Source organism: Pieris brassicae, chromosome 11, assembly GCF_905147105.1.
Source record: "Pieris brassicae chromosome 11, ilPieBrab1.1, whole genome shotgun sequence".
Classification (NCBI taxonomy): domain Eukaryota; kingdom Metazoa; phylum Arthropoda; class Insecta; order Lepidoptera; family Pieridae; genus Pieris; species Pieris brassicae.
The window spans coordinates 2,611,331-2,636,717 of NC_059675.1; the positions used below are offsets into that span (position 1 = coordinate 2,611,331).

General features: G+C 35.3%; 3 protein-coding genes across 4 annotated transcripts; 1 reads left to right on the forward strand and 2 right to left on the reverse strand.

The window, feature by feature from the left end:
- Positions 1-4,319: 4,319 nt before the first annotated feature.
- On the reverse strand, positions 4,320-6,523 carry LOC123716299 (transcription factor jun-D). The gene has a single exon (XM_045671967.1). The coding sequence runs from the start codon at positions 6,425-6,427 to the stop codon at positions 5,711-5,713; it is 717 nt and encodes a 238-aa protein (XP_045527923.1). The 5' UTR covers positions 6,428-6,523; the 3' UTR covers positions 4,320-5,710.
- Positions 6,524-8,528: 2,005 nt separating this feature from the next.
- Positions 8,529-19,624, reverse strand: LOC123716552 (peptidylprolyl isomerase domain and WD repeat-containing protein 1). The gene is made up of 12 exons (XM_045672352.1): positions 19,369-19,624; positions 18,984-19,144; positions 18,752-18,890; positions 18,466-18,553; positions 18,191-18,335; positions 17,593-17,772; positions 17,046-17,164; positions 16,341-16,533; positions 12,786-13,020; positions 12,164-12,352; positions 9,363-9,514; positions 8,529-8,707 (listed from the first exon to the last, which is right to left on the reverse strand). Exons 1-12 carry the CDS (start codon positions 19,481-19,483, stop codon positions 8,564-8,566), a joined length of 1,860 nt encoding a protein of 619 aa, XP_045528308.1. The 5' UTR covers positions 19,484-19,624; the 3' UTR covers positions 8,529-8,563.
- A 311-nt stretch (positions 19,625-19,935) lies between these two features.
- LOC123716428 (CCHC-type zinc finger nucleic acid binding protein-like) lies at positions 19,936-25,239 on the forward strand. 2 transcript variants are annotated; one of them, XM_045672171.1, is made up of 3 exons: positions 19,936-20,094; positions 23,159-23,342; positions 24,335-25,239. In XM_045672171.1, the coding sequence occupies exons 2-3, from the start codon at positions 23,161-23,163 to the stop codon at positions 24,588-24,590; spliced, it is 438 nt and encodes a 145-aa protein (XP_045528127.1). In that variant the 5' UTR covers positions 19,936-20,094; positions 23,159-23,160; the 3' UTR covers positions 24,591-25,239. The 2 variants fall into 2 exon arrangements, with proteins under 2 accessions (XP_045528127.1, XP_045528128.1); XM_045672172.1 differs by lacking the exon at positions 19,936-20,094 and adding an exon at positions 21,419-21,536.
- Positions 25,240-25,387: the final 148 nt, after the last annotated feature.

The following is a 25,387-nucleotide window of genomic DNA, read 5'->3' on the forward strand; positions in this document are numbered from 1 at the left end:
AAAATGTCAAGCGAATTGTTTGAGATATATGAAAATACTCTAAGAAACCTTCATGAGTATTGCTCAAACATGCTATTGAAGAATTCAAAGCTATTGAAAATAAAATAATGTTTTAATAACATCAATCGTACGAACTAAAACACAGATGTTTGTAAACAGCCGTCGAAGAAACAACTTTGGTTGATGTTATTGAATCCGAGCTGACCCACATAATAAGATATATTTGGTAGATACATAGGAACTTTAAACGTATACTAAGATTTGATTATTTTTATGTACTAAGGGTGTGATTCAAAAACGAATGCTTGACATTCCTTTTATATAATTTGACGTACGGAAGTCAGTCGTATCGCTTGGTCGTGTCTGAATCTTACCATTAGAATTCGTACTAAGAAGGATGTCACTTCGTCAATCATGATATACGTTATCTATATTAATTAGTCGGTTTATTTATATTGTTTAAACTCTGTTCTACTTCGAATATACTTTTAGTTACAAAAGTATAATCTGTGGGGGTTTTTTTATAGAACAGGAGAAAAACGTGCAGGAGGCTCACCTGATGTTAAGTAACCGCCGTACATGGAAACTCTCAATGCCAGAGGGCTCGCGGGTGCCGGACTTTTAAGAATTGATACGCTCTTTTCTTGAAGGTCCCCGAGTCGAATTGGTTCGGTTTTTATTGAGTTAGCAGCCAGAGTTGCTCACTAATCAGTTTTTAACAAGTATTCAGTGAGGTGATTTCTTCAACAGCTTTTTGTTTTCTTGGGCTGTAATTTCTCGGCTCATTAAATGAACCACTGCATGACCAACTAAGTAATGGCAATTTACGCTTAGAAATAAGCTCTTTAACATGGTAATGTGGCACTTTGTCATATTATTTCCACATATTATCAATCACTTTTAAAGTGAACAGACGGCAAGTTTAGGGGGTTTCTACCCTCTAAATCTGCGAAAGTAATTTAGTAATTAGGAGAATTGGCATTGGAAGGATTTTCGATGGTAAACTAAATAAGAGGATTTTTAGATATACCGTCCAACATGCGATTATTAATTATAGTCGAAGGGTCTGTTTAAAATGTATATAACATCAAACACATTGAATTAAGCTTTGACTCAGATGTATCTAATAAATATATTTATTTAAAATAATAAGAACTGCTTACCAATTGTTATTCTTTATACTGAACATTCAATAAAACAAACTCAACAGTACGTGACTATCAGAGTTGTAATAAAAACAAAACGTGTTAGATTTAATTAGTCATTGGTATTCGGATGTCCGGAACTGACAGATTTGGCACTCCACAGTACATCAACGACCTTCGTTATATTTAGTGATGTTTATCTATGTTATCCGTGACACACTTGCTTTATGTTATTCAGTATTTCTCTGCCAAGTTCTATAGGATTCTCCTAAAGCTTAAATTTGTTGGAAGAACTGAAGATTAACATAATGTTATCTTTATTTTATTTATTTTCTCACAAAAACTTAGTACATTACTTTTATTTATATAAATAAATAATTGTCTTTCCTCTATTGAGAGAAATGATTGTTTGTGTGAGACAGAAAGTCGTAAAAACCACAGAAAAATTTAGAGAGAATAAACAATTATTATTACAATAGGATGCAACAGTAACTACAAAAAACAATATATTTAATGATATATATATAAGGGAACCACATGTGCATGTGTGTGTATATGTATGTAGTATTACATAATTGTTAATCTAACAAACTTTACACTATTTTAATATAAATGAATACCTAAGCTTTATCATTGAATTTAGAGTCAACTTTATACGCAACTATTTAATTATGGTTAGCAATTTTTCTGTATCCTCATAGGCATACCTTTGAGGTCCAGTAGCCACACTGCAACCGTATCTTGCACTCATATTATGTTAGATGATATATGGAGAGGTATTTGTTGACCTTATTATGTAAGTAATGCCCCGAAAAAACAAGAATTTCTGGGCAAAACTTGTGCGAAAGGGATTTGTAGGGCACACTGTACCTTTACGCTTATTTGAGGTAATGATCATAGTTGATAAGCGCGTGTTTGCGTAGAATTGTGGCAAGAATGAACATTTGGAAAACTCTGACGTGGGACAAATGAAGGGTAGGAAAGCACTAACCTTGAGTATTGCCCTCTGAAAGAAATTGTCAAAAAGTGGGTTTTTGCGGAGCCTCTCCATGTATACAATAGCTCAGAATGGATTGACATGGCGACAAGTAGACAGTTTTTATTAATATGAAATTAGCAATGTGCATCAAAATGTTGAATATATAAATCAATTTTCTAATTCTACCTGTCAGTAGGTCAAAATGAGCTTGAGAGTTAAGATTGTTATCTAGCATAACTCCCAAGTATTTCACATTATTCGTCCGCATTGCACTTTGATTATACATGAACCAGCATGTGACACAAGAGCAGGAACAGAAGGAATTTCACGCTTCGTTATTGCGAAGGTCATGAATTTGGTCTTTTCGGTGTTAAGGGCCAGAGAACTGGTATATATCAAATCAGATACCAAATTCAGACCCAGCTACGCCTTAAACCAATGTTGACCATGGAACATCAAGGCTGCGTCATCAGCAAAGGACAAAATTTTTCAATTTCTAAGGTTCATCCCACATTATTCATTGATATAAATGAGGAACAATTTTAGATGCTGAGAGCAGTAATTTGTATCTATTACGAAAGTAGAAGACATGTAGTCTATTATTGAGCTATCTCGTCTGTTGAAGGACCTAATCTTAGTGTCTATTGGTTTTAATTTAAAAAAAATTTTTTCGGAAAGTCATGCGCAGGACGATAAATGTTTAAAAAAAAACGGCCAAAGCAGGGTACAGGTGTAATGTAATAATAAAATGAAATCGATTAAGGATAAAGGAAAGTATAAAGTAAATAAGGATTAATTAGTCAGTGCGTGTGTGAACTATTATTATTATTATTTATGTCTACTGAGTATTAGATTCTTATTTGTTTTTTTACGACTGAGGCGCAAAGTAGCTGCTGTGGTCTCTGGCAGAATGACCAGCGCTGTGTAACAACTCTGCTCCTCAGCAAAATGCTGAGCCAGGGCCAATTAAAACCACAGCCCACACGCATTACATAATTAAACCTTTTTCTTTAAAAAAATTGTTATCTCTCTATTATTATTATTTTTTATTTATTTTTCTTTTTGATTATTGTTATTTTATATGTTTCTGTGTGTGTTTTGTTGGAAACAAATTAAATGAAATGAACTGGCAAACAGAAAATTTATTATTTGAAAAATTCTTTTTGGTTTAAAAAAATTGTTTATTATGGAATATAACTTATCGAGATACAGGTATCACTTTTTCCACGAATTAACTCAACGAATTATGTAACAAATAATCCTTAATAATTAGTAATATTTAAACAATTTCCGTGTTTATCCATAAAATTCCATGAAAACATTAATCAGACGCCTAATTAATATCGTGTGGTATTGCTGAGTCTTGCAATGTGCGTGTTGAAACGCTGTTGTTATAATAAATTAGTTTTCCCCATTACTTATCGGTTCTTAAAACTAATTTGGCCTATTTACTTGTTTTATTAAAAAAAAGAATAACAAAAGTTATAGATGTCTTAAATTATGCCTGAAAACAGAAGTGGCAACGGGCAAGACACATACATATGACAAGATGCACAGATAAAAGGTGGATTTTAAAGACAACTATATGAAAAGGACCAACAGGAGGAGGGTACCCTAAAAAATGTGAATGGAAATATATAGAAGCGTTACCAGGAAGCGAAGGGAAAAAGCCACGGATAGAGATATTTGAAAAATACTGGACTGGACTTTGTAGGTCTTTGACGGGGAAGGGAACCCGTCAAGGGGTTGCGATCATAAAAAAAGTTTTTATTCATTTGACAACTACTTACAAAAATGGTACTGAAAGGAGTTATAGGATATATTAGGATTAGAATAAAAATTCTATAACAAAACTGTATATTCAACATTTGCATAGATTGAAAATATCCGAACTAGGTATCTTATTATAAGATTTAAAAATCAGCCTGAGCGTCTATCAACATTGTATTTTTGCCAATTCATTCAGAGTTCACACCGAGTTACACATTATGATGCAATTGTGAATATTTTTAATTCAATGTCAGTTGGCACAGACTGTCTGCCACTTTCTTATTTACGTCATAACGTTAAAAAGAGAATCTAATGTAACAGAAATGTAACCAAATATTTGCCGTGAAATATTAATGCCCAAATTTCACTCTTATAAATAAATGAGCACACTAATGTCTCTTCAAATGGGTAAATAAAAGAAAATATTAAATGGTATAATAATCTTCATAATTTATTCTTCTCCATTCTTCATCGTCATACAATATGTATTCAGTATAAAACAATATACTTAATTTGTTACACTCATAGAAATATATTATTTAAGTTATAACTGTTCTTTTATTTATAAACTTACAAATTATTGTTAACATTCTGAAATCTTTCTGTATAAAAATAATACAAAAGGGCTAGCCCGCCGGGGACTATCGTGGTTCTCACAAATACATATATTAAACAACATGGACCGGCTGGCACCCCGATATAATATATAATAACAATCAACTGTTAGTTGGTATATTTACTTATAGTAACCTATAGAAGACAATGGTACAGATAATTTTTACTGTAGCTCATTTAATGGTAACAAAAACAATAAAAACGTATAATTAAAGGCTTCCGTTTAAAAGCGTAGGCACTCGAGATTGCTACTTGATACTAATATTATTCATTCTCACTAATAAATACATCGCTCTTCCACGCAAAACAACCATCTGCTTCATCTAGCATTCAACATTCATACGTCACACATAATCGGACGGCCTCATTAAGACCTCTAAAGAGCACCGGGTCAGTTCAACTCCTACATCTCACAACTCAACTCGCACGATCTCACATACGATCAGTCTTTCACACGAGCTTTTGTGTAATTATCGAGCATATCAACTGTTTCATCAGTCGCTGAAGCGCTATCTGCCGATGAAAAAGTTAACCTTGTGCAACAAAACGTGATTCGGAACGTCCGATTGCCGAACACATGGCCGCCATTCCGCGAGGGCGGCGCAGGCGGAATTTTAATTAGCAGAACATCCGCTCGTGACTTTATCATACGCCGTTGCCGACTCCACCATATATTCGTCTCTGTCGTACCTACGACATTTCGGCTCTGTCAAATAGCCCCTCTCTGTTTGTTAATTTGTGCATCTGCTTATTATGCAAAGCGTGCGGACAAAATATTAATCTTTCAGTCAGGTCACTCGCTACGCAACTGAACAATGGGAATCCCAAAATCGCTATTTGTATCCTCAAAACCACAGAAACGGAAAACAGAACGTAGAAACGGCAACGTCGCACCAGTCTCGTTCAGTTCGCAGTCGAATGACGTAGCATGATTATCCTTTCTAGTTTCTACACTATTCTAAATGAGACAACGCAATACTGATACAAGGAAAATTAAACAGCGACTTACAAAAGAAACTAAAGTTGTGACTCGCTAAGTACATCCTTTCAACAAGCGGAGGTTCTGCACAACACCTTAAATCACCTTACACTAGAGTTAACTATATAATACACGATTAAATTAAGATCACAAATCGCTTTGTATGCTGCGTCCGAGCGGGCGCGACTAGCATGGAATGTGGGGGAGGGCGGCTGGGCGCGCTCAGAAGTGCGTGTCGATGTGGCAGCCGCCGTTGGCATGCTCCAGCACCTGCTGCTTCAGCCTCGAGACGTGGTCCTTCAGCTTTACTACCATCTGCGCTAGCTCCACGTTTTCCCCCTTCAGTAATTTCACTTTTTCTTCCAGCTTTGAAATGCGTTCTAGTTTTCGTCGTCTACATTTTGACGCGGCGACTCGGTTCCTCTGTCTCTTGCGTTCTAGCTTTATTCTCTCCTGGGTGTCCATATCTATGGGGGAGAGAGGGGGCGAGTTGGCAGCGCTGGGCACCGTCTGGGGCTCGTCTTTAACGACGGGCGTGGGATACCGGTCTAGAGGGCGATCTAGATCGGCATAAATAATCCTCGCGTTGGGCGCTGGTTCGCTGTGGTGCAGCTTGTCGAGCGCTTCGACGAATGGCCGCGCATACATCTCCTGCTCTTCGGTGGGGGCCGCGGGGGGAAACAGTACAGGCCCGCCCGGGGTTGGCGTGGCCGTCGTGATCATGCCATTCTGCATGATCAGCTTCTCCAGCTCTGGCGATCCCAGTTTCAAGAGCTGCAAGTCGGGAGAGGATAGCACGGGTGCCCCATTCCTCAACCGCTTGCCTCGTCCGAAATCCAGATCCAGCGTGAGTGATCTCTTAAGATTTTCAACGGGTCCGCTGAGGGGGTACTGCTCGTCATAGAAAGTGGTCTCCATCCCGTGGCCGGAACGAACCATGTGTAAGCACCGAATACGTCGGTATCACTGAACTCACTTAACACGAATAAAACTTTACCATCCGAGAGCGTACGTGCAGTACGCTCGACGTTTCACTTGTTTCTAAACATTGTCAAGAAACAACCACTGCTTTTATTTCATGACTCAGATAAGCTATTTTTAGCTTTAGCGTGATCTACTCGATCAACGATTGGTGGAAAATGACGTGACATGACGCATTACTTGGTCGCTATTGGCGGGGACATGGATCGTACGAAGCGCGAGGCCACAGCGGGCTGTTTACGACTTGGTGCGATTACCGAGAATCAACGGCACCTTTTCCATTATACTTGCGATAACGATTCTCAAAATTAATTTAGTTTTAATAAGTAATATTCGTATATTACTAGTACTAAGAAATAATCAATTACAAGCCTTATCTTGGACTAGATATATAAAGTGTAGGAAACTTTTAATAAATCATTCTCCTAATCTACAACCCTTTAATTTATAGAAAAATAATTCATAAGTTATTAGCAGTAGTTTTATGCAATATTTTTGTAAGGATTTTCTTACAAATTAAAATCAAATCAACTTATGCAATGTCATATTAAATAAGATACCTAGAATTTAAAACATATTAATATTGCATTGTTAATTCTTCGTAGGGTGTAATGGAAACGTAATCATATGAAGCGAAGCGGAGGCGGGGTAGCCGCGCCAAACTGTCGGGCGGCGGGAAATAAACGCAAGCGGGGTGCGGGGAACGGGGGCGTCTACATGGGCGAGAGTGAGACGACAATACACTTTCCCGCTCCAACAGATAAACTCCAGCAACGAGGAAAATAAAATAATGCACATCAAATTTTCAGTATAAAGCCGTTTGTTATTGTATGTTGCCCTTGAATATTTTTTCGATAAATTATCATAGTTACGATCATATTGGATAATATATAATATTATGATACATATAATTAAGATTTCTTATTCTAAATATGTATGATAAAGAAGCATAACTATAATATCAATATTTTGTATTTATATTCTCTTGCTCGTTACATTTTTATCGCACATACATTAAAGACTAATTAGTAGTCACGTTGAAAATTCCACTGTGTTCATTGCGTACAAGGTACAGGTTGCAACTAGACAAAAATATATAATAATATACAATAATTTTACTACCCTTGTACCCCTTCACTATTGCTGCCATTTTAATCAGAGACAGCCAAATGGCAATGTTTTTTATTGCTCTTAATCCAGATTAATATACAGCAAGCAAAAGTTTCTTACTAAGATTAAAACTGAGTAGCGCCCCCTATTTAATAAATATTAAAACCGCATTTTAAATAGTATGTATTTAAGCGTCGCCTAGCGGGAAGTAGAAAAATCTCACAGTCTCACTCACTACTAGATAGAGTGTAAATATATTTTAAATTTCAAATTTAGATTTTTTTGGTGATATAAAGTTCTTCCAGAAGACAATATCAGTAGTTTCATAGTTAGTTAATTTGAAAATGAACAACAAATCTGACACTGACATTACAAAAGTTGCCTAGATAAATGTTTATTAAAATTCCTCAATTTTAATCAAAATATATTTTATTATTATCTGCAGCCATTCCGCAGTGTTGTGAAACCGATTCTCAACATTTAATTAATTAGCCAAATGCGATACAGCGCTCATCGTAAGTTGGTTTGAAGTAATACTCATGATAATCGAAATACTCTTCCGAACACAATTACAATATATATATACATACAAAGCCGAGCTCTATAATAATAAAAGCCTGTTTATATCCAATCAGTTGTTTTTTGTCAAAACTTACAATTATTATATAAGTACATTAATTTAACTTCTTTTCTGACGTTCATAAGTGTACGTTTACTATATGAAGTTATTTTGACTTTGGCATGTAATTTTCTTAATACTTCCTTCAGCATCATTGATTGGAAATTCTACTCTACTAAAGACCTCCTCCAGGTTTTCCCTAACTTACGTATACGTATAGTGGTATACGGTAACATAATTTAATTCCCCTCGAATCAAACCTCATATATAGTCTGCTCAAATTATATTGGGATTCCAGTCAAAGGTCTAGTTAGGAATAATAAAACAAAATTTACAAAAAAATATTTTTAATTAGATAAATTATTTTATTTTACAGTTACAGAGATTACTCTTACGTCATCATAGGGCTTATCCGTTTTGGGATTTGTTTTGACACTGCCGATGTTCTGAACGACTTCCATACCGCGAATCACTCTGCCAAATATTGTGTGTTTGTTATCTAACCATGGCTGTGAAAAAAAACATTAAAATTTTATTAGGTTTTCAAATTTGAAATGCGCTTAATTTGATTAAAATGAGTAATTAATAATTATACCTAACATTGACAGTTAGCATAGGTTTTAGTATGGGACGCAAATTGTTAAGCCAATTTTACAACTATTCAACATAAACTATAAACTAACTTCAAAAAAGGAAGTGATCAGTTTGAACTGTATGTATGTGACATAGTAATATATATATATATATATGTATGTTTTACAAGAAAAGCTCATATAGATATCTTTTTATCATCATAGGTTCAGTAGTCTGTGAGTTATCCACGTATTTATAAATGTATAATATTACTAGCTGCCGTGAAAATTTTGGGTTGTATGTATTTTCGTATGACGTATCATAAAAAAATAAAAACAATTTTTTTGTCAAAAAAATAAAATTTGGGGTGGACACCCCTTATCACTTAGGGGTTTGAAAGATAGATAGTAGCCGTTTCTCAGACTTACTGAATATGCATAAAACATTTATAAGAATCGGTCGAGCCGTTTCGGAGGAGTATGGGAACGAACATTGTGACACAAGAATTTTATATATACAGATAGGTACATAATGTTGACAGGTATTTGAAATCGGTTAATTTTCTTATATATTTTTATACATAATACATACAGTAGGCGCCAAAGTAACGAAGAACTGGCTTCCATTCGTATTGGGCCCTGCATTGGCCATACTGACAGTGTATGGCCGGTCATGTTTCAGTGTTGCCTTGAATTCATCCGCAAATTCGCCACCCCATATACTTTCTCCACCGCTGCCCGTACCTAAAAGTAAAAATTGCAGAAATTAGGATAAAATACAGTGCCATGTGGTTTTCTTAATAATTACAAATACACTTATAAATGTCTCAAACTTGGTGCGGCCACAAAAGCTACAAGTGTGTCAAAGTTTGATGAAACAATGTATGTCAAAGAAGAAAATAATAGATAAAAACAATAATTCATAATTAAAACAAATAACTAAGGTAGGAGATGTAACAATAACAAACAAAAAAATTGGACATGGCAAGAGTAGCAGAAAAGTGGAAAACAATTTGGTGGATTGACCAGATTAAGGGAACATTATATGGTATATGGCAAAGGGTGGCATAGTGCAGGAATGGCAGGATTTGGAGCAGACCTTTGCAAAAAAGGGGTAGACAAATATTTTAAAGAATGAAATGATAGGAATATAAATTTCTTTAAGTGTTTTAATTGTGTTTATTAAATCTGAAATAAAAGGCTTTTATTATTATTACGAAGGTATATATCAATTTACATTTACTATCAGGTCCCAAATCAAAAGCCTAGAGCAGACAAGTTTTTAATCACTTACAATTGTAAGGAAGTGCAAACAAGCATGTAAAAAATGCATCACTAGACAAGTAAACATTCACATTATAGTACATTAAAAAATCCTCAAACATCAATTCTATATAAACATTATCATTTCTGATTCATAATATAAGTAGGTATGGGATTTCTGGGTTATAAAAATGTTGTCTAAATGTATTTAGGATTTATCAAACGAAACCACCGTTTAAGAAGTGCTGCCTTTTGTGCTTCTGCCTCAGGGGAAAATTGGAATGATAAAGGATTAACCTTGTAAGAAAACAATTTTTTAACCGGATTAAAGCTATTTGTATTATTATAAACTTATAATTATTTTACATAATTTTAAGTTTAAATTTTTCCGACATAGGATTTACCTACAAGAAATCACGTAGGTATTGGGTGTTATGTAAAAATTTACCTTTCGGTATTTTTTTAAATTCAACACTCTTCTTTGTAAATCCCATACCAATTTCTATCACACAATTACAGATTTTCTTTCTGGCGTTATTAATAAAATATATATGTATAAACACAGTGAATCAGATTTCTTTATGTTTCGTCACAATCTGTTTTTGTAATCGGTATGTAGGTGATCATCCTTCTGGGATGTTATGCAGTAAATTCTTTGGGTCTAATTAATCCTGGTTTCTTCACGATCCGTTATGATTACCGTACGAGTGCGATTTGGAACGAGAGGCATACGCTGAAGCCACTAGACCAGTATTTTCCAATCTTTTTTGAGCCATGCCTCACCTCAGCCTTTCTTAAAAATTAACGCCCACACCATGAAAAATGTATAATCTTTAATGTCAAAAACTGAATTGTTCACTTAAGAATAGGTTTTAGGAAGAAATTACTAGGATATTGTTAACGAAACATAGTAAATTTTTTGAAACATATAATGAAAATGGATCCAACCGAATGGTCCATTTTTGACCCCCTTAATCCAATCCAATTGGGGGCCAATGTTAGGAAACACTGCACTAGACAATTACTACTCGACACCAATGAAAAAAGGCTTACAGAAACCTAGGGATATTACGAGTAGCTTATGGCTCTACGAATATCAGTGCAATCATGACTTTATACAATTCTCTAGTCAGTTGTCACTAGGAATGCAACACAATGGTGCAAGCCCTGCCCCATATGAAGCTACAGAATAAAATAAATTATTCTGTATGGCGTGAATCCTTTGTATCCACTTATGTACCGGACCCTATTTGTTCTGAGTATGGTGTGTTATGACTATTTAGAATTCTTACGGATTGGGTGCATAATGTGAATATAATGAGAAATCAGGATGGAGTAAGGTTTTTCCTGTTACCAGGTTGATTCGGATTTAAAATACAACTGTGATGAAAAATTACTCTATGGATATGTTCAGCAACTCTGTGGAGACCTTTCGCCAAGTTGTTTTTTTAAACCTTGTGTTATTTGTTATTATTATTGATTTATTTATTCTTACATATATATATTTGTAGTGTATATTCGCGAATCCTTGGCAGACCCATGCTACTTTTTCGATACAATAAGTTCCCTCTCGTGAGTTGTGAGTTGCGATATTGCGGGCTACTCGATTGTTAGGAAGTTCCATATAAATTTTTACACATGTATATCCTTTTTATAACATATATTCATAAGTATCTGTTCGACCTCTTTGTGATGATATGATGGTATAATGTACCGTACAAACACCAACATAGCAAGGAGCCGCCCACGCGAGCGATATATGTACCTATATGTACCACACAGCCAAATGTGGTATACTTAGTTAAATGTAATGAATAAATTTTATTGTTTTCTCTCTTTTGTAAATATTATGTAATTGTTTGATTTTATATATTTTTTTGATATTGTATTTTTAATTGTAAAGTTATCTAGGTGTAGGTTTTATTGTGTAGGTATATCGCATTAGTAATAACTGTAAGGTAATAAAAATATCCAAGACCAGGGTCCATATCCAAATTCATATCTCAAGTAAAAATCTCGTTTTGTCAATCTTCATACAGAAAAGTGGATTGAAACAAGATATTAGATTGATTGGCGATATAATTCGGGCCTCAGAAAATATTGGTGGTTAAGAATCTGGATTACACTCACCAGTAGGATCACCGGTCTGTATCATAAATCCCTTAATAACTCTATGGAATATGTGTCCGTTGAAGTACCCATTACGTGCGTGCCCGCAAAAGTTCTCCACCGTACGCGGAGCTTCTTTACCAAAAAGACGAATGTGTACGTCGCCGAGGGACGTATGTATTATCGCCTGCTCGTAGAGACGTTGAACGCCTGAAAATAATTACGTAGTAATTAAATAAGTGAAAAAATTAACCTATTTTTGTCTAGATTTGTGTGATAGTGTTGCTTTATAAATAATTTACTTTTTTTCTATATGCCTTCAAATGCTTCACGCCATATATAGGTAGGAAAAAAAAAATGAAACCTTAATTTGAATGAATCCTGGTCTACCTTAATTTATCGAAGTTTGGACTTAGATTTGGTTTAGTTTTATTCCATTGTAGGTTAATCATTAAAAATATCTGATAAGCTAACTCATAATAGTTTCTCGGTTCGATTCCCGGATTGGTGGTATAGATGGCATGATTACCGCCACAAGTCATGGCTTTGTGCAAGTAAGTATTCATTGAAATCAGAGCTGAGAGTGCCACAGTTGACAGTTACATTTTTTTTCAAAATTCAATTCATTAAAATGGTTGCATACCCTGTCCTTCTGTAGCTGAAATAATATCCTCCTTCGAAGGTTTCTCATTAAAGATATCCCGGTCTGCATCAGGAGACTTAACATCATCAGGTCCTCGTCTGGAGAACATGTAAAACCTGTTCTTCTTATATGCAGTACAGAATAATGTTGGATCTATTTTGATTGTCAGTAGAGCTGGGTTCTCCGACCCTTCCATTTCTAGTGTTGATGCTACTTTAGCTTGATTTGTGCGACCCTAAAAAATAAAACAAAATAAATTATTATTATTGTTATATAGATAATTAGACTATATAATTAGTAGATAAAACTAGTAGGCAGTAGTGAACTTTGGGTCTTGGATTTATTGATTTATAATAATTTAAAGTTTTGCCATATTGTATCTTTGTTTTCTGGTTTATTCATATTGTTAAACTATACAACAGAATATTAGGAATGGTATTTCAGTCTAAAATTACTTAATTTAAAAAACCTTGAAACATATGCGTTGTAAGTAATATAATAGATTAGCATTTTGTTTGTAATAAGTCTGTATAGATGCAAGCCTAATCTACCTATACAACATGGAACAGGAAGAGTCATTTCGGAGGCTCAGACACTTCTTGGGTTGCAGTGCCAGCGGAGTCAATGAGTATAATATTACAAAGAAGAAAGATTTGTATCTAACCAGCTCAAATAGGGGTGGGAAGTTGGGGCTGGTGTTTGTGGAAATCGCTGATGGAGTGAGGTCAGCATTGGCTAGAAAAAGCAAAAAAAAACCTTCTGCTGTGTTATGTAGTGGAACACTAATGTAAGCAGAACCCCGACCAGCCCGAGCCTTCCACGTCCTAGTTGTCCACCCTGGAACCTGCTGCTGCCACGCTCACGCGTGCCCACTACCTAGAGCTGCAGATGAGCTGAGGATGCAGGGTAAAAGGCGAATATTCTGCGCCTTAAAACAGAATCCACTCACTAGGGAGGTAACCCATATAAAACCGAGCATGTCTGGAAGCTCTAAAGTGGCAGCCCCACTATCAGACTAGGGCACAGTGGATTAATCTCCTGCTTGCCTGAAAAACCAACAACGATTCAAGAAACCGAAACCGTGAGAAACCGGACCGATCTTTTACCGACGACACTCGACTAGCACAAGCAGAAGCAGAAATGATTAGATATAAGCTGCAAATACGTGGTTTAGTGAAGTGCGTAGATGTGGTTTTGGCGAACTGAGAACGTCCAAAGGCCTAACTCTTTATACTCCGGTAAGGAAAATGAGGATGACGACCTTGAATATGGCGTCGCTTTCCTCCTCTCTAACTCCGCAAAGAAAAGTCTTTTGGACTGGAAACCGATCTCAGACCGAATCATTTGGGCCCGCTTCAACTCACGAGCCTGGAAGATCTCCATTGTGCAGTGTTACGCTCCCACCAACACGTCTGAGGAAGACACCAAGGATGACTTTTACAACGCTCTAAATGCCACTTAAAGGTGTTAAGAAACAAGACATTGTGATCGTCATGGGAGACCTTATCGCAAAGGTGGGAAGCGAAAACAGTAACTGTGAGCGCAACATGGGCAACCATGGACTCGGAGTACGGAACGAGAATGGTGAACGGTTTATAGAGTTTTGCCAACACCATGACCTGACCATCGGTGGGACACTTTTTATTCATAGAGATGTACATAAGTACAAGAAACCAAATTGACCACCTTGCTATCAGTTCGAACTGGCGCTCGTCACTCCTCGATGTCCGAAACCGAAGAGGCGCTGATATTGACAGCGACCACCATCTGGTTATTGCCGAAATACGACTCAAGGTTGCAGTTGCGCGACCAGCTAGTGCCCCTTGTAGAGCTGGAAGAAGGTTTGACGTCACTAAACTGCGAGATTCTGAAATTTTTAACAAGTTTAGGCTTGAACTTCGTAACCGCTTCACCGGAATTCACGCCGACGATGGCTCAATAGACGGAGAGTGGAAACGCATCAAAGTGGCCTACACAGAGACCAGCTCTTTCGTCTTAGGTCACACTAAGCACTCGTGCGAGGATTGGATGTCACAAGCTACTTGGCAGCTGATAAACGACCGTAGGGAAATCCACCTAGGAACCAACGACGACCTACTACAAGCCGACCTCAGGCAGCAGTATCGGCAGATTCGTAAAAAAAACTATCACAGCTCGCGAAAGGACAGAAGGTTGTGGGTTGACGGTATTGCTGACCACGCTCAAAGTGCCGCAAACACCGGCAACATGGGAGAACTGTATAAAGCGACTAAAATCTTGGCAGGAAAAAGAAGTCAGCGTGAAAAGCCTCTAAAATCAAAAGATGTTCAGCTTATCGTAACATCAGAAGGGCAACTACGACGCTGGCGTGAACACTTTGAGGAAACCTTTCGTTCCACAGCTACGCATGGTGCCATGCAAGACACATTTCCACCACCCAGGCCACTAGACATCGATATCGAACCACCTCTCGGCCCCTTCCAAGGTTTTCTGCAGAATTATCTTGGACAGGTTGTCTGCAGCCGTCGAGCCTCTACTTCGCATAGAACAAGTTGGCTTCCGGCCTAACCGCTCATGTACCGCTCATGACCGACCGAAATTAACACTCTTCGTATCATTCTCCAACAGGCATCAGAATGGCAGAGGGAGATTTATCTTACCTTTGTTGACTTCGAAAATACCTTCGATACGCTGAGATGGTTGGTCGTTCTCGACGGGATTATGCATCGCACACATCAGAACCAACGCCGCGGAATAGAGTGGGGATTAACCAACATCTTAGAAGATTTGGATTATGCCGATGACCTCTGTCTGCTGAGTCACATGCACCACAACATGCAATCTAAGTTGGACGACCTGGAACGCGAGGCGGGATTTGCGGGACTCAAAATCAACACCCGGAAAACGAAAGTAATGCGTCTTGGAGTTGAGAATCGCAACCCATTGCGGATGGGTGTAGAGGACGTAGAAAGTGTTTAACAATTTGTTTACCTCGGAAGCGTCGTGTCTGAAACTGGAGGTACAGAAGCGGACATCACTTCGCGCATTGCCAAGGCCAGAGCAACCTTTGCACAACTTCGGCCTATTCGGCCTTCGGCCGTCAGTTACGGATGTTGACGCATCGAATCAAGGTTTAAGTATTCGGATCCAACGTCAAATCTGTGCTGCTCTATGGGTGTGAAACGTGGAAGGAAGGAAACACTGTCCAGAAACCCCGATCAGCCAGCAGATCAAGCGACGCAAATGGAATTGGATAGGCCATATACTCCGAAGGGATCCCAATCATAATCCCAAGCAGGCGCTTGATTGGAATCCGCAAGAAAAGCGGAAGCGTGGCCGTCCCAAACAAACCTGGCGCCGAACAGTTGCAGACGAGGCAAAGAAAGCCGGAAAGACTTGGAACGAGGTAAAACACGAGGCTCAAGACCGAAAGCGATGGAAACTCACTGTGGACGCCCTCTGCCTCTCTAGGGGTTATAGGACATTAAGGAACTCAAATAGCTATGGGATCATTTTCTAAACTAAATTAAGGCCACTAGAATGAGGAAAAGTACTAGATACAAAAATTAAACTTACCTGAAACATAGCCAAATGAAGTGCTCTCAAATTCTCGGGTTTGCCCAACATAGCGACACACCGGTTGGTCGACAAGTTGACCAACTTCACGCCCAACATTGTTGCGTACGCTATAAAATGACCACTGGTGTCGAATATTATATTCGCCAATTGGGCGTATTCTGATTTCTCAAGGTCACGTTCTGCGGCCATTCTGTAATAGATTATAGATTTTAAAAGTTACACATATAAGACTAGGGATTTGATATTGTTGTTAGGAATAATTTTATTATTAAAATATTTTTTCCAAATAACAGAAAATATAACATTGGGAACAATTAAAAACATAGCATCCAATAGCTCTAATGTACAAAAAATAAGAAAGCAAAAACTCCATTACATTCACGGATTTTTAAAATAATCATAAAACGTCTATTTAATATTGGTCGTAAGAAAATGTATTATTTGTTTGTAACAGTTAAACTCTAAGAATTCGCAACAATTTAAAAAAAAATTTCAAAAATAAAAACAATGTCAAAGAATAATAATAATAGGTATAATCATCAAAAAATCAATTCAATTCAAATAATTTTTGTTCCACTTATTGAGAATAGCTATAGGTTATATATCAAGCTACGATCAATTTCACACAGGTGGAACCACAGTTGCCGATTTTTGATAAAGTTAAGATTATTGCTATAATATAGAAAATAATAAATTCTTTACCTTCTTCCAAACTCCATGTTGGGCAGTTGCTGTGTCTGATGCTGCAACTCCTGGAACCGCTGAAGACTTTCATCCAGCACCTTATGTAGTTTGCCACTTAGGAAGTGAAATACTCTGACCTATTGATTAAATATTCATATAATTTAATAACCTTTTAAGCTTTTTTCAGCAGTATTAGCCTTGTGGCTTCAGCTTGCAACTCTCATCCGTGAGGTCGTAGGTTCGATTCAAGCTATGTACCAATAGACTTTCTTTCATGTGCGCATTTAACAACGGTGTTGACGGCGTGTGGAACTCAAAAAAGTCTGATCATTTACTTGCCTATTAGATTGACCAATAATCATGAAACAGATGCAGAAATCTGAGACCTAAAAAGTTTGTAGCGCCAGTGATTTTTACTTATTTATATTGAGAAAAGTTCATAGTTTACGTGGGAAAAGTTTTGTTTTCTATTCATTCATTCATAATGTACATATAGCAGAATATTTACTATTTCACAATGCATGTTAAAGATTGATATATATCAGTAATCAGTAAATAAAAATACCTTTCTATCCAGACTAATAGCAGCCATCTTCATCCCATCAGGCGAAAAGGCCAGCGCAGTGGGGCATGTCTTGTTTTTAACAAACTCAAAAAGATCCGTGTCTAACTTTGAAGTAAATTTAACATTCTTTGGGAACTGATATTCATGTTTTGGGCCCGTCCAGTATTCCACTATACCTGCCTTGGATTGTAATCATAGTTAATGTATTTTTCAGTCATAGGTTAGGTTGGTGAACTCAGCTCCGCATTTAGACTCATAATCGGTCTGTTGTGCGTTTCATCAGTCATACCAATAATATTTGTATTTTAGGTAAATTAAGAGGAATTTTTAATTTTACATTCATTCAAATTATGACTAGTCAATAAGCTAAAACCTTTAAATAATGTCATGCTTAGGCTGTAAAATCATATCACAAAGGGTAGAAAACACAGTAGAATAATTTTTCTAAAGACTTGTAAATCAAGACTAAAACATCACTAAAACTATTTAGTGATGTTTTTGCATACTAATGCAACTGTGATATCGAAGCATAAAGTACAATAATGTAAGTATTTTTTACTTATATTCAATTCAATAAAAGTAAAAATAGGAAGAATACCTTGTCCACAGAAACTGCAACTTCAAAGATGGGGTTATATTTGATTGTAGCAACATCTCTCTGGTGTTGTGAGAATGTATGTAAAGGAGCACTGGTTGTCTGTGTACTGTCAAAAATATGTATTTTGTTGCTATTCCTTTCTGACCTAAAACATTTCCAAATAAGTAATATAGTTCAGAATATTATCTTCATGAAATAGAAAAATATAAGAAATTTGTATTGATGTAATTCTTTATCTTATTTTTATATAACAAACGTAATTTAATATAACTCACACAGCTAAAGTTGAAATAGGATCACCAGCTGAATGCACCCACTCTGTGCAGTATGGCTCAAAATCTATTGAAATCATGTTTATCATATCTGTAAATTACAAGTATTTTTTATTAATATATCCGAAACTGAAATCCTCATTTTACTTTAGACACCAGTATGACATATTATAATTGTGTTTTATGGGCAAAATATAGAGCTAAGAGATTGTTCATAGGGAGAAACATTAAAAGAGCCTAATTACCATCTCTCTCTCTCTCTCTCTACAGAAAAGCTTGTCAAACTTACCAAAATTTACTACATCAAAGATTTTAATAGTCTTCTCTGAGGAGGCTGTGCAGAGGAGTGTACCAGTACTGTTGGCTGATATGTGGCTGATGGGAGCTAAGTGACATCGAAAGTGTTTTACAAACTCTACACCTTCTTCCTAAAATAAATAAAAATCTTAGTAATTTACAATTGCATACAGAATACATCACACTAAATGTTATATGCTTATTGCTTACATGATAATGTATACCTGCTTCTTCCAAAACTTCAAGTGGCCATCCTGACTAGCAGTTACAACAAAATCAGTTTTGGTTACGACAACATGGGTAACCACATCTCTGTGCATGTAACTGCGTTCATAAGTCTCTGATGAGGGGAGGTTTTCTAAATACAGTTCCTCGAACTCTAGAACTGATATAATATATATGTTAAAAACTATATATATTCTTATATGTTTATATATATGTCTCGTCTTGGAATCTGTGGGCTTAGACATTTTTCATGACAAACAAAATCTACTTTTATTCCTTTCTAATATTAGTGTACACCAATTAATATTTGTGTTGTTATAAAAAAAACGAAATATATGTTTTAAATTTATACAAGACGGAATTTGAAAAGTTGTATTATTGTACCTTTTCGTTTTTTAGATTTTGGTTTTGCGGCCTCCGAGGGCATAGGCCCAATCCAACAATCTTCTTCCTCATCTTTACTTCCTTCTGGACTAGTGGCACGTTTCTCACCTGACATGCTTTGCTAGTTTTGAAACACTTTTCTTATTATTATTATCTAGTTCTAGATATTTAAAAAAATCTTAGCAAGTTAACAAATATCGACTAAAACAATTGTGTTCAAACTTCAAAACAGAAAACCTCACTAAATTTAATTTGTTTGATTTTGAATTTTGAGAACTTAATATTGATAAATGACAATTGACTACTGACTTAAACTATAGAGTCTGTCTATGTACGTCATGGAATACTATAATATATATATATATATATACATATGATTGTTTCTTGGTTGTAGAAGAAACTGTATAAATATTTTTTTATCGTTAATTATCCGTACTTCTGCTATTCCATATTTCTTTTAAAAAGAGGTAAAATCTTACTTTTATAATGATTTTGTAAATCAACAAGCAAATAATGTAAATTGTCACGGAGCGTCTTTTTCGTTAACTTTTTATTTTTGTGTCTATGACCAAAATGTCTTTTACGAATTCGTAGTGATGGTGGCTGGCTTCCTCGCAGACATAATATCATAAATTACGTGTAATTTGTAAAGTTTTACAATATTTTATTGTAAATAACTAAGTTCTTTTAGTGATTTAAGTGCTCAATAAATCAAACATCAAATTGGTAAGTGCAAAGTGAAATAACTATATGTTATATGCGCGGCACCGGTACTCTACACGTGGTTTAAGACTAAGAACTCGTATTCGTGTAATTATATATCATTTTAATCATTTTTCAACGTTAAAACTATACAGACTATGTCATAAGATTCATTTAAAATTGCTAAAATACAATTATAAGAGCTAGTGTTAATACATAGGTTGTTTATTGAACGTGGTACTTTGACAGTAGCTAAGGTTCTGACCGTTTTAGGAAGGTAATTATGAAAGCTTTCAGTTTACCAGTATTTAGAGACGATAAAACTTTATTCGATTTCAATGAAATACGTAAGCATGTACATTTATGTGCAAAATTTCGAAACTGCCATGTAATCAGCTTTTTTTGATTGTGACGCATACTAGTGTCATAGTGGGAAAGTACAAGTAACAAATGCAGTTGCGTTATAGGCGCAATAAGGTCTTAGTGACAAGCTTAAACTTTTCGCATAGCATGCACTTCGAGGATTATAACCTGTATTATAATGTAATTTACCATCACAATGCTATGTGTGCCATTTTATTTAGCATCTTACTTCAGCAGATATAAATTTTTGAAATGTAGTGCATGTGAATTTTTAAAGTACATTCATAAAAATCATACATGATCTTCTAAGTTCTACACTTTATTTTATTAATTAAATCTGTATACATCTAGATACAAATAGACTAGAAGATGATTTTAATTCGAAAGCTTTTTCACTTTAAAGTAGCGATACAAATTTACATGCTTGTAATCGTATATTGTTTAGATCAAATGTATATTTAATGCTCTAGATATATCTATAAATCACTAATATTTAACAATTCTATATGCTTTAATGATCATATCAAGGAGTATGAAAAGCTCCAAATCATATCTATATAAATTTGTATACCTTATTACAATGTGAGTTATAAAGTATCTACATAAATTTTAATTCAATGTTAAATTATATCTTATCTTAATTAAAATATAATCATATTTTCATCATAATGACCATGAGTTTTTGTTATTATTATGAAATGTTTGATATAAATTTGATTGAGCAAATAGAAAACTGATTGATACAGTAATTTTAAAAATTTATGAAACTTAAATTTGACTGGCATAAATAAAGACAAGCTTGAAACTTGTTTAATACAATAATCCAGATTAATATTGAAATTTAGCTGGATAAGAAAACATATTATTTTACTTTATTCTTTGGCTGACTAAAGGTTTCAGTGACATCCAGTTTATTATCAAACTGTCATTTGAAAAGAATAAAAAAAAATACTCTTGTCTTAACCTTTTTCTATTTAGATCTCATCATCTCAAAATCTTTTCATGGCTTACTAGATTTTGTATGAAATACATTTTCTAATATTTATATTTTATGATAATTTTTTAATTTAAAGGTTGTGTTGAGTATTAATCTGATTATATTGGTAAGATCTTACTATTTGGTCTGAGTTTCCTCCCTTTTTATCATGTAATTGACAATATCTATAACATTTCCAACTAATAACGAAATCCATAATATAGATTGTTATGGGGCTTGATTGATTCTCATTAATAGCTTTTCATACATGTATTGAGAAAGGATATACTTTTTATACGAATTCTGCATAAACAATGCTAGTATCAACAAGTTTCTTTCAGATATGCAAATGATTCACAAGTTCCCTCTATCTGTCATTTGCATATGATTTAGATTAATTTGTATCATACGCGGTACAATTGCGCTGGCGCTTATCAGACAGGGTCAAGAATACTCCACTGTGCAAATAACAGTTATAATTCATTCTCTCTCACTTACAAATACAAGAACGAGACGGAAGAGAGGCGAACGACCGCCGTTTACAAAAGTAAAAGAGGTCATTGAAGTATTGTGCATTGAAAAATAAGGGCCATAATAATATTGAAATGCTAATTGATACAAGAATTTGCTTTTGATGGCAACGTCCCGGATTTGGGAATAAATAGTCCTGGTAAAATTCGAACAAAATAAAAATAAATTCCTTTATTGCTTAGATATTGGTTTGTAGCATAGTATGGAGATGATTTTGATGATGATATCACACAGATGAGATTCAGAATCCATCTTAAGACTTAACTAATGGGTTACTTCGTATCTATACATTTTTTCTAGGCGTATAACAGAACTATCTTAATCCCTCATCGCGTTTGAAAGTTTATATTTGTTAACGTAAGAATATCGATTTTCCGTTAGCGTTACCTTTAGGTTTTAAATTTTTATTATTGTTTCTTCACACAATATTTAGAAATGTCGACGAAGTCATATTACATTTCCTTACCTCGTAGAATCTTTATGACTGCCTTTTGAGTAGATTAAACAATGTTTCAAATTCCCTAACTAGCATCTCGGCAAGGTCATCGTTCGACATCATATCACGGGTGACGAAACTTGTTGCATCCTAGCTAGTTGTAACGGAAGTCGATTCTAAAAATAACTATTTACTATGCAGGTGAAAGTTGGTTTTAATAAACAGCCATTGAACGCTTTGTTTTGTTTAGCTTGATGGCAATAATTATAAGATTATATTCTCTATTTCGGCATAAATTTAAACGTAAATTAAGTCATGCTTCCTTAAATTAGTCACACTGTAACCAACTGCAATCATGCTTTATTTTGTTTTTACTTATTCGTATTTAAAACAGTGAAACAAATATTGCGAAATGATCTTCAATTGACCCGTTTCAATTGCTATGCAAAAATGTAATATGCATTTATTTTTGCAGGTGCATTAACCACCTGTGCATAACTGAATTTTTTCTCTATGTATAATATGTAAATCATGTATGAATATAGGCATTTCATGATATTTATCTTATATATATACATTCAAAATTGCCATCATGTATTACCATAGACACCTTAATAACGAGCTGAAAATAGCTGAACAAATAGACGAAGATACACTTACTACTTACCTTTTAACTGTTTGATAAAGCATAAATAATTAATAAAAATATTTTGAAGAAACGCTGAAAGTTTTTATAATACCACTATGTTATCTATACTTAATAGGCACTTTTTTTGTTTCAGCAATGAGTTCAAGTGTATGCTACAAGTGTAACCGCACGGGGCACTTTGCCCGCGAGTGCACACAGGGCGGCGGCGTCGCCTCCCGCGACTCCGGCTTTAATCGGCAACGCGAAAAATGCTTCAAATGCAACCGCACTGGACACTTTGCACGCGACTGCAAGGAAGAGGCTGATCGCTGCTACAGGTAAAATAAAAAAGTACACTAACCATTTTATTTTAGATAAGTAGCTGCTAGCCTTATAACGTAATCGATCACTAGGCTAAAACTGCTGCCTTTTCTGTTAGAACAACATAGAAAGATGTGCTTGAACGTAGAACAGAATTGCTGTCTACAACATATTTATCCACTGTTTTAATAAAGTTAAGCTCGGGCTTAACCTTTACATGATGTATCTCAAAAAAAATTCAGTTATAAATAACTATAATATTATATAAAGCAAAAAATATAATAATAAATTTTATCATTACGATCCTTTGTGTAAACATTTTAGGTATTTGCTATAAATTTTTAGTACCGCCACTTCATCTTAAAAAAAGACTTATCAACTAATTTGTATCACCAAATAAATAAGAGTATTAAAGATGTACTATTGAGTTTAAAACACAGAACTATTTTTTATAACTTACAGTATTTATTTCATTTAGGAATGTACATATAAATAACAATATAATTACAATCTACTTTATAACTTAAATTTAAACAAACCCAATCATGATAACTTAGAAATTCTTAATTTCTTTAAGCAGGTACACCATACACATCACTTAATAAACTAAGAATTTCAAGTCCCTGTGGCTAGTAGTTAAGTACAAAGAGCTCCAACAATTAACACGTGGTAGACACGCAAACGTTGCCATTGTCTGGCCGTGACCGAATCGATCTCAGTTTGATACCACTGAAGTTATGACTTCTATTTTTCTCCGACCATTAACTTGCTAAAGTAAACTACACTAAATTACTTTCTAACGATCATGCCATATAATTTCTGTTCGCCACCGCTTTAAATAATCGATATTAAAATTTATGACTTCACCGCATTAGAAGATTAGGTTAGGAAGGTTAGGATGGTTTTATATGCTATATGCTCTTTATAAGAGGAATAGAACTAGAACTTATAATTCGCTGAAAATATTAACTTTACGTTTTATTGAATGTGTATAACGTTTGCGTTTCAGATGTAACGGTACGGGGCATATAGCGCGCGAGTGCGCGCAGAGCCCTGACGAGCCGTCGTGCTACAACTGTAACAAGACTGGGCACATCGCACGGAATTGCCCAGAGGGAGGACGCGATAGCTCAGGGCAGACTTGTTACAATTGTAACAAGTCTGGCCACATATCGCGCAACTGCCCGGATGGCACCAAGACCTGCTATGTCTGCGGGAAGCCCGGCCACATCTCGCGCGACTGCGACGAGTCGGAGCGGAACTAACACACGCCCACCCGCACACACCGTAAACAAATTCAACTATGTATATTATGATGCCACGCACGGACTGTAAGCAAAGGACGCGTCACTAGATCGTAAGGCCACAGACTGGACGAAATTGATACAACGGAATTATGACGCAGCGAAGAGACTGAGGAGGTTTAATGTTGACTTGTATATAGGTCTCCCGCGCGACGCGGTTAATGTTTGTTCTCGCTCGTGAACGTTGTGTTTTTAAATCATTTAATAATCGTGATTGAACTATTGATGAGGTAGCGTTACAGTTTTTAGCATTACAGAGTATATATTTTGTACAGATATTATTTGTCAAAAGATAAATTGGTTGGTGGCGTATGATGACTTTTCAATGTTGTGGAGACCCGGGAGTTGATCTGACTAGAGGATTGTCCGTTTTGTTATGCAAGACCTCTGTCCCTCGTCCGTATAACTATCAATAATAGTAACTATTTGTTTTCTTAAATATTCCTTTGTTTAGGTCCTGATGATTGGTGGAGAATTCAGTGGTTAATTAATTAGAATTTCATTAATCATAATATTTTTTATTTTGTTATCCCTTACAGTGTGCCTGTGCATTACACATAAAATGTAATATATCAGCTTTAGTGGGACATTAATAAAATCTTGCCTTACATATTAAACTTTTCCATCCTGCCCTGAATCTCGTCATAGAAAATAGAATTTCAAATTTCTAAGAATATAATTATAAAATGTTGAAAATATAATCAGATTTCCATAGCCTGGGATATCTTTAAAAATTTGTAACTTTTGACATATCAGAT

Bases quoted from the DNA above. Each gene is read 5' to 3' on its own strand.
- LOC123716299 (XM_045671967.1), bottom strand. From the start codon at position 6,427: ATGGTTCGTTCCGGCCACGGGATGGAGACCACTTTCTATGACGAGCAG.
- LOC123716552 (XM_045672352.1), bottom strand. From the start codon at position 19,483: ATGTCAGGTGAGAAACGTGCCACTAGTCCAGAAGGAAGTAAAGATGAG. The intron at 17,165-17,592 runs GTATTTTTATTT...TTTAATCAATAG, and splicing joins CTATTAGTCTGGATAGAAAG to GTCAGAGTATTTCACTTCCT. The intron at 13,021-16,340 runs GTAAGTTTAATT...TTTATTTTTTAG, and splicing joins TTCATTTGGCTATGTTTCAG to GGTCGCACAAATCAAGCTAA.
- LOC123716428 (XM_045672171.1), top strand. From the start codon at position 23,161: ATGAGTTCAAGTGTATGCTACAAGTGTAACCGCACGGGGCACTTTGCC. The intron at 23,343-24,334 runs GTAAAATAAAAA...TTTGCGTTTCAG, and splicing joins GAGGCTGATCGCTGCTACAG to ATGTAACGGTACGGGGCATA.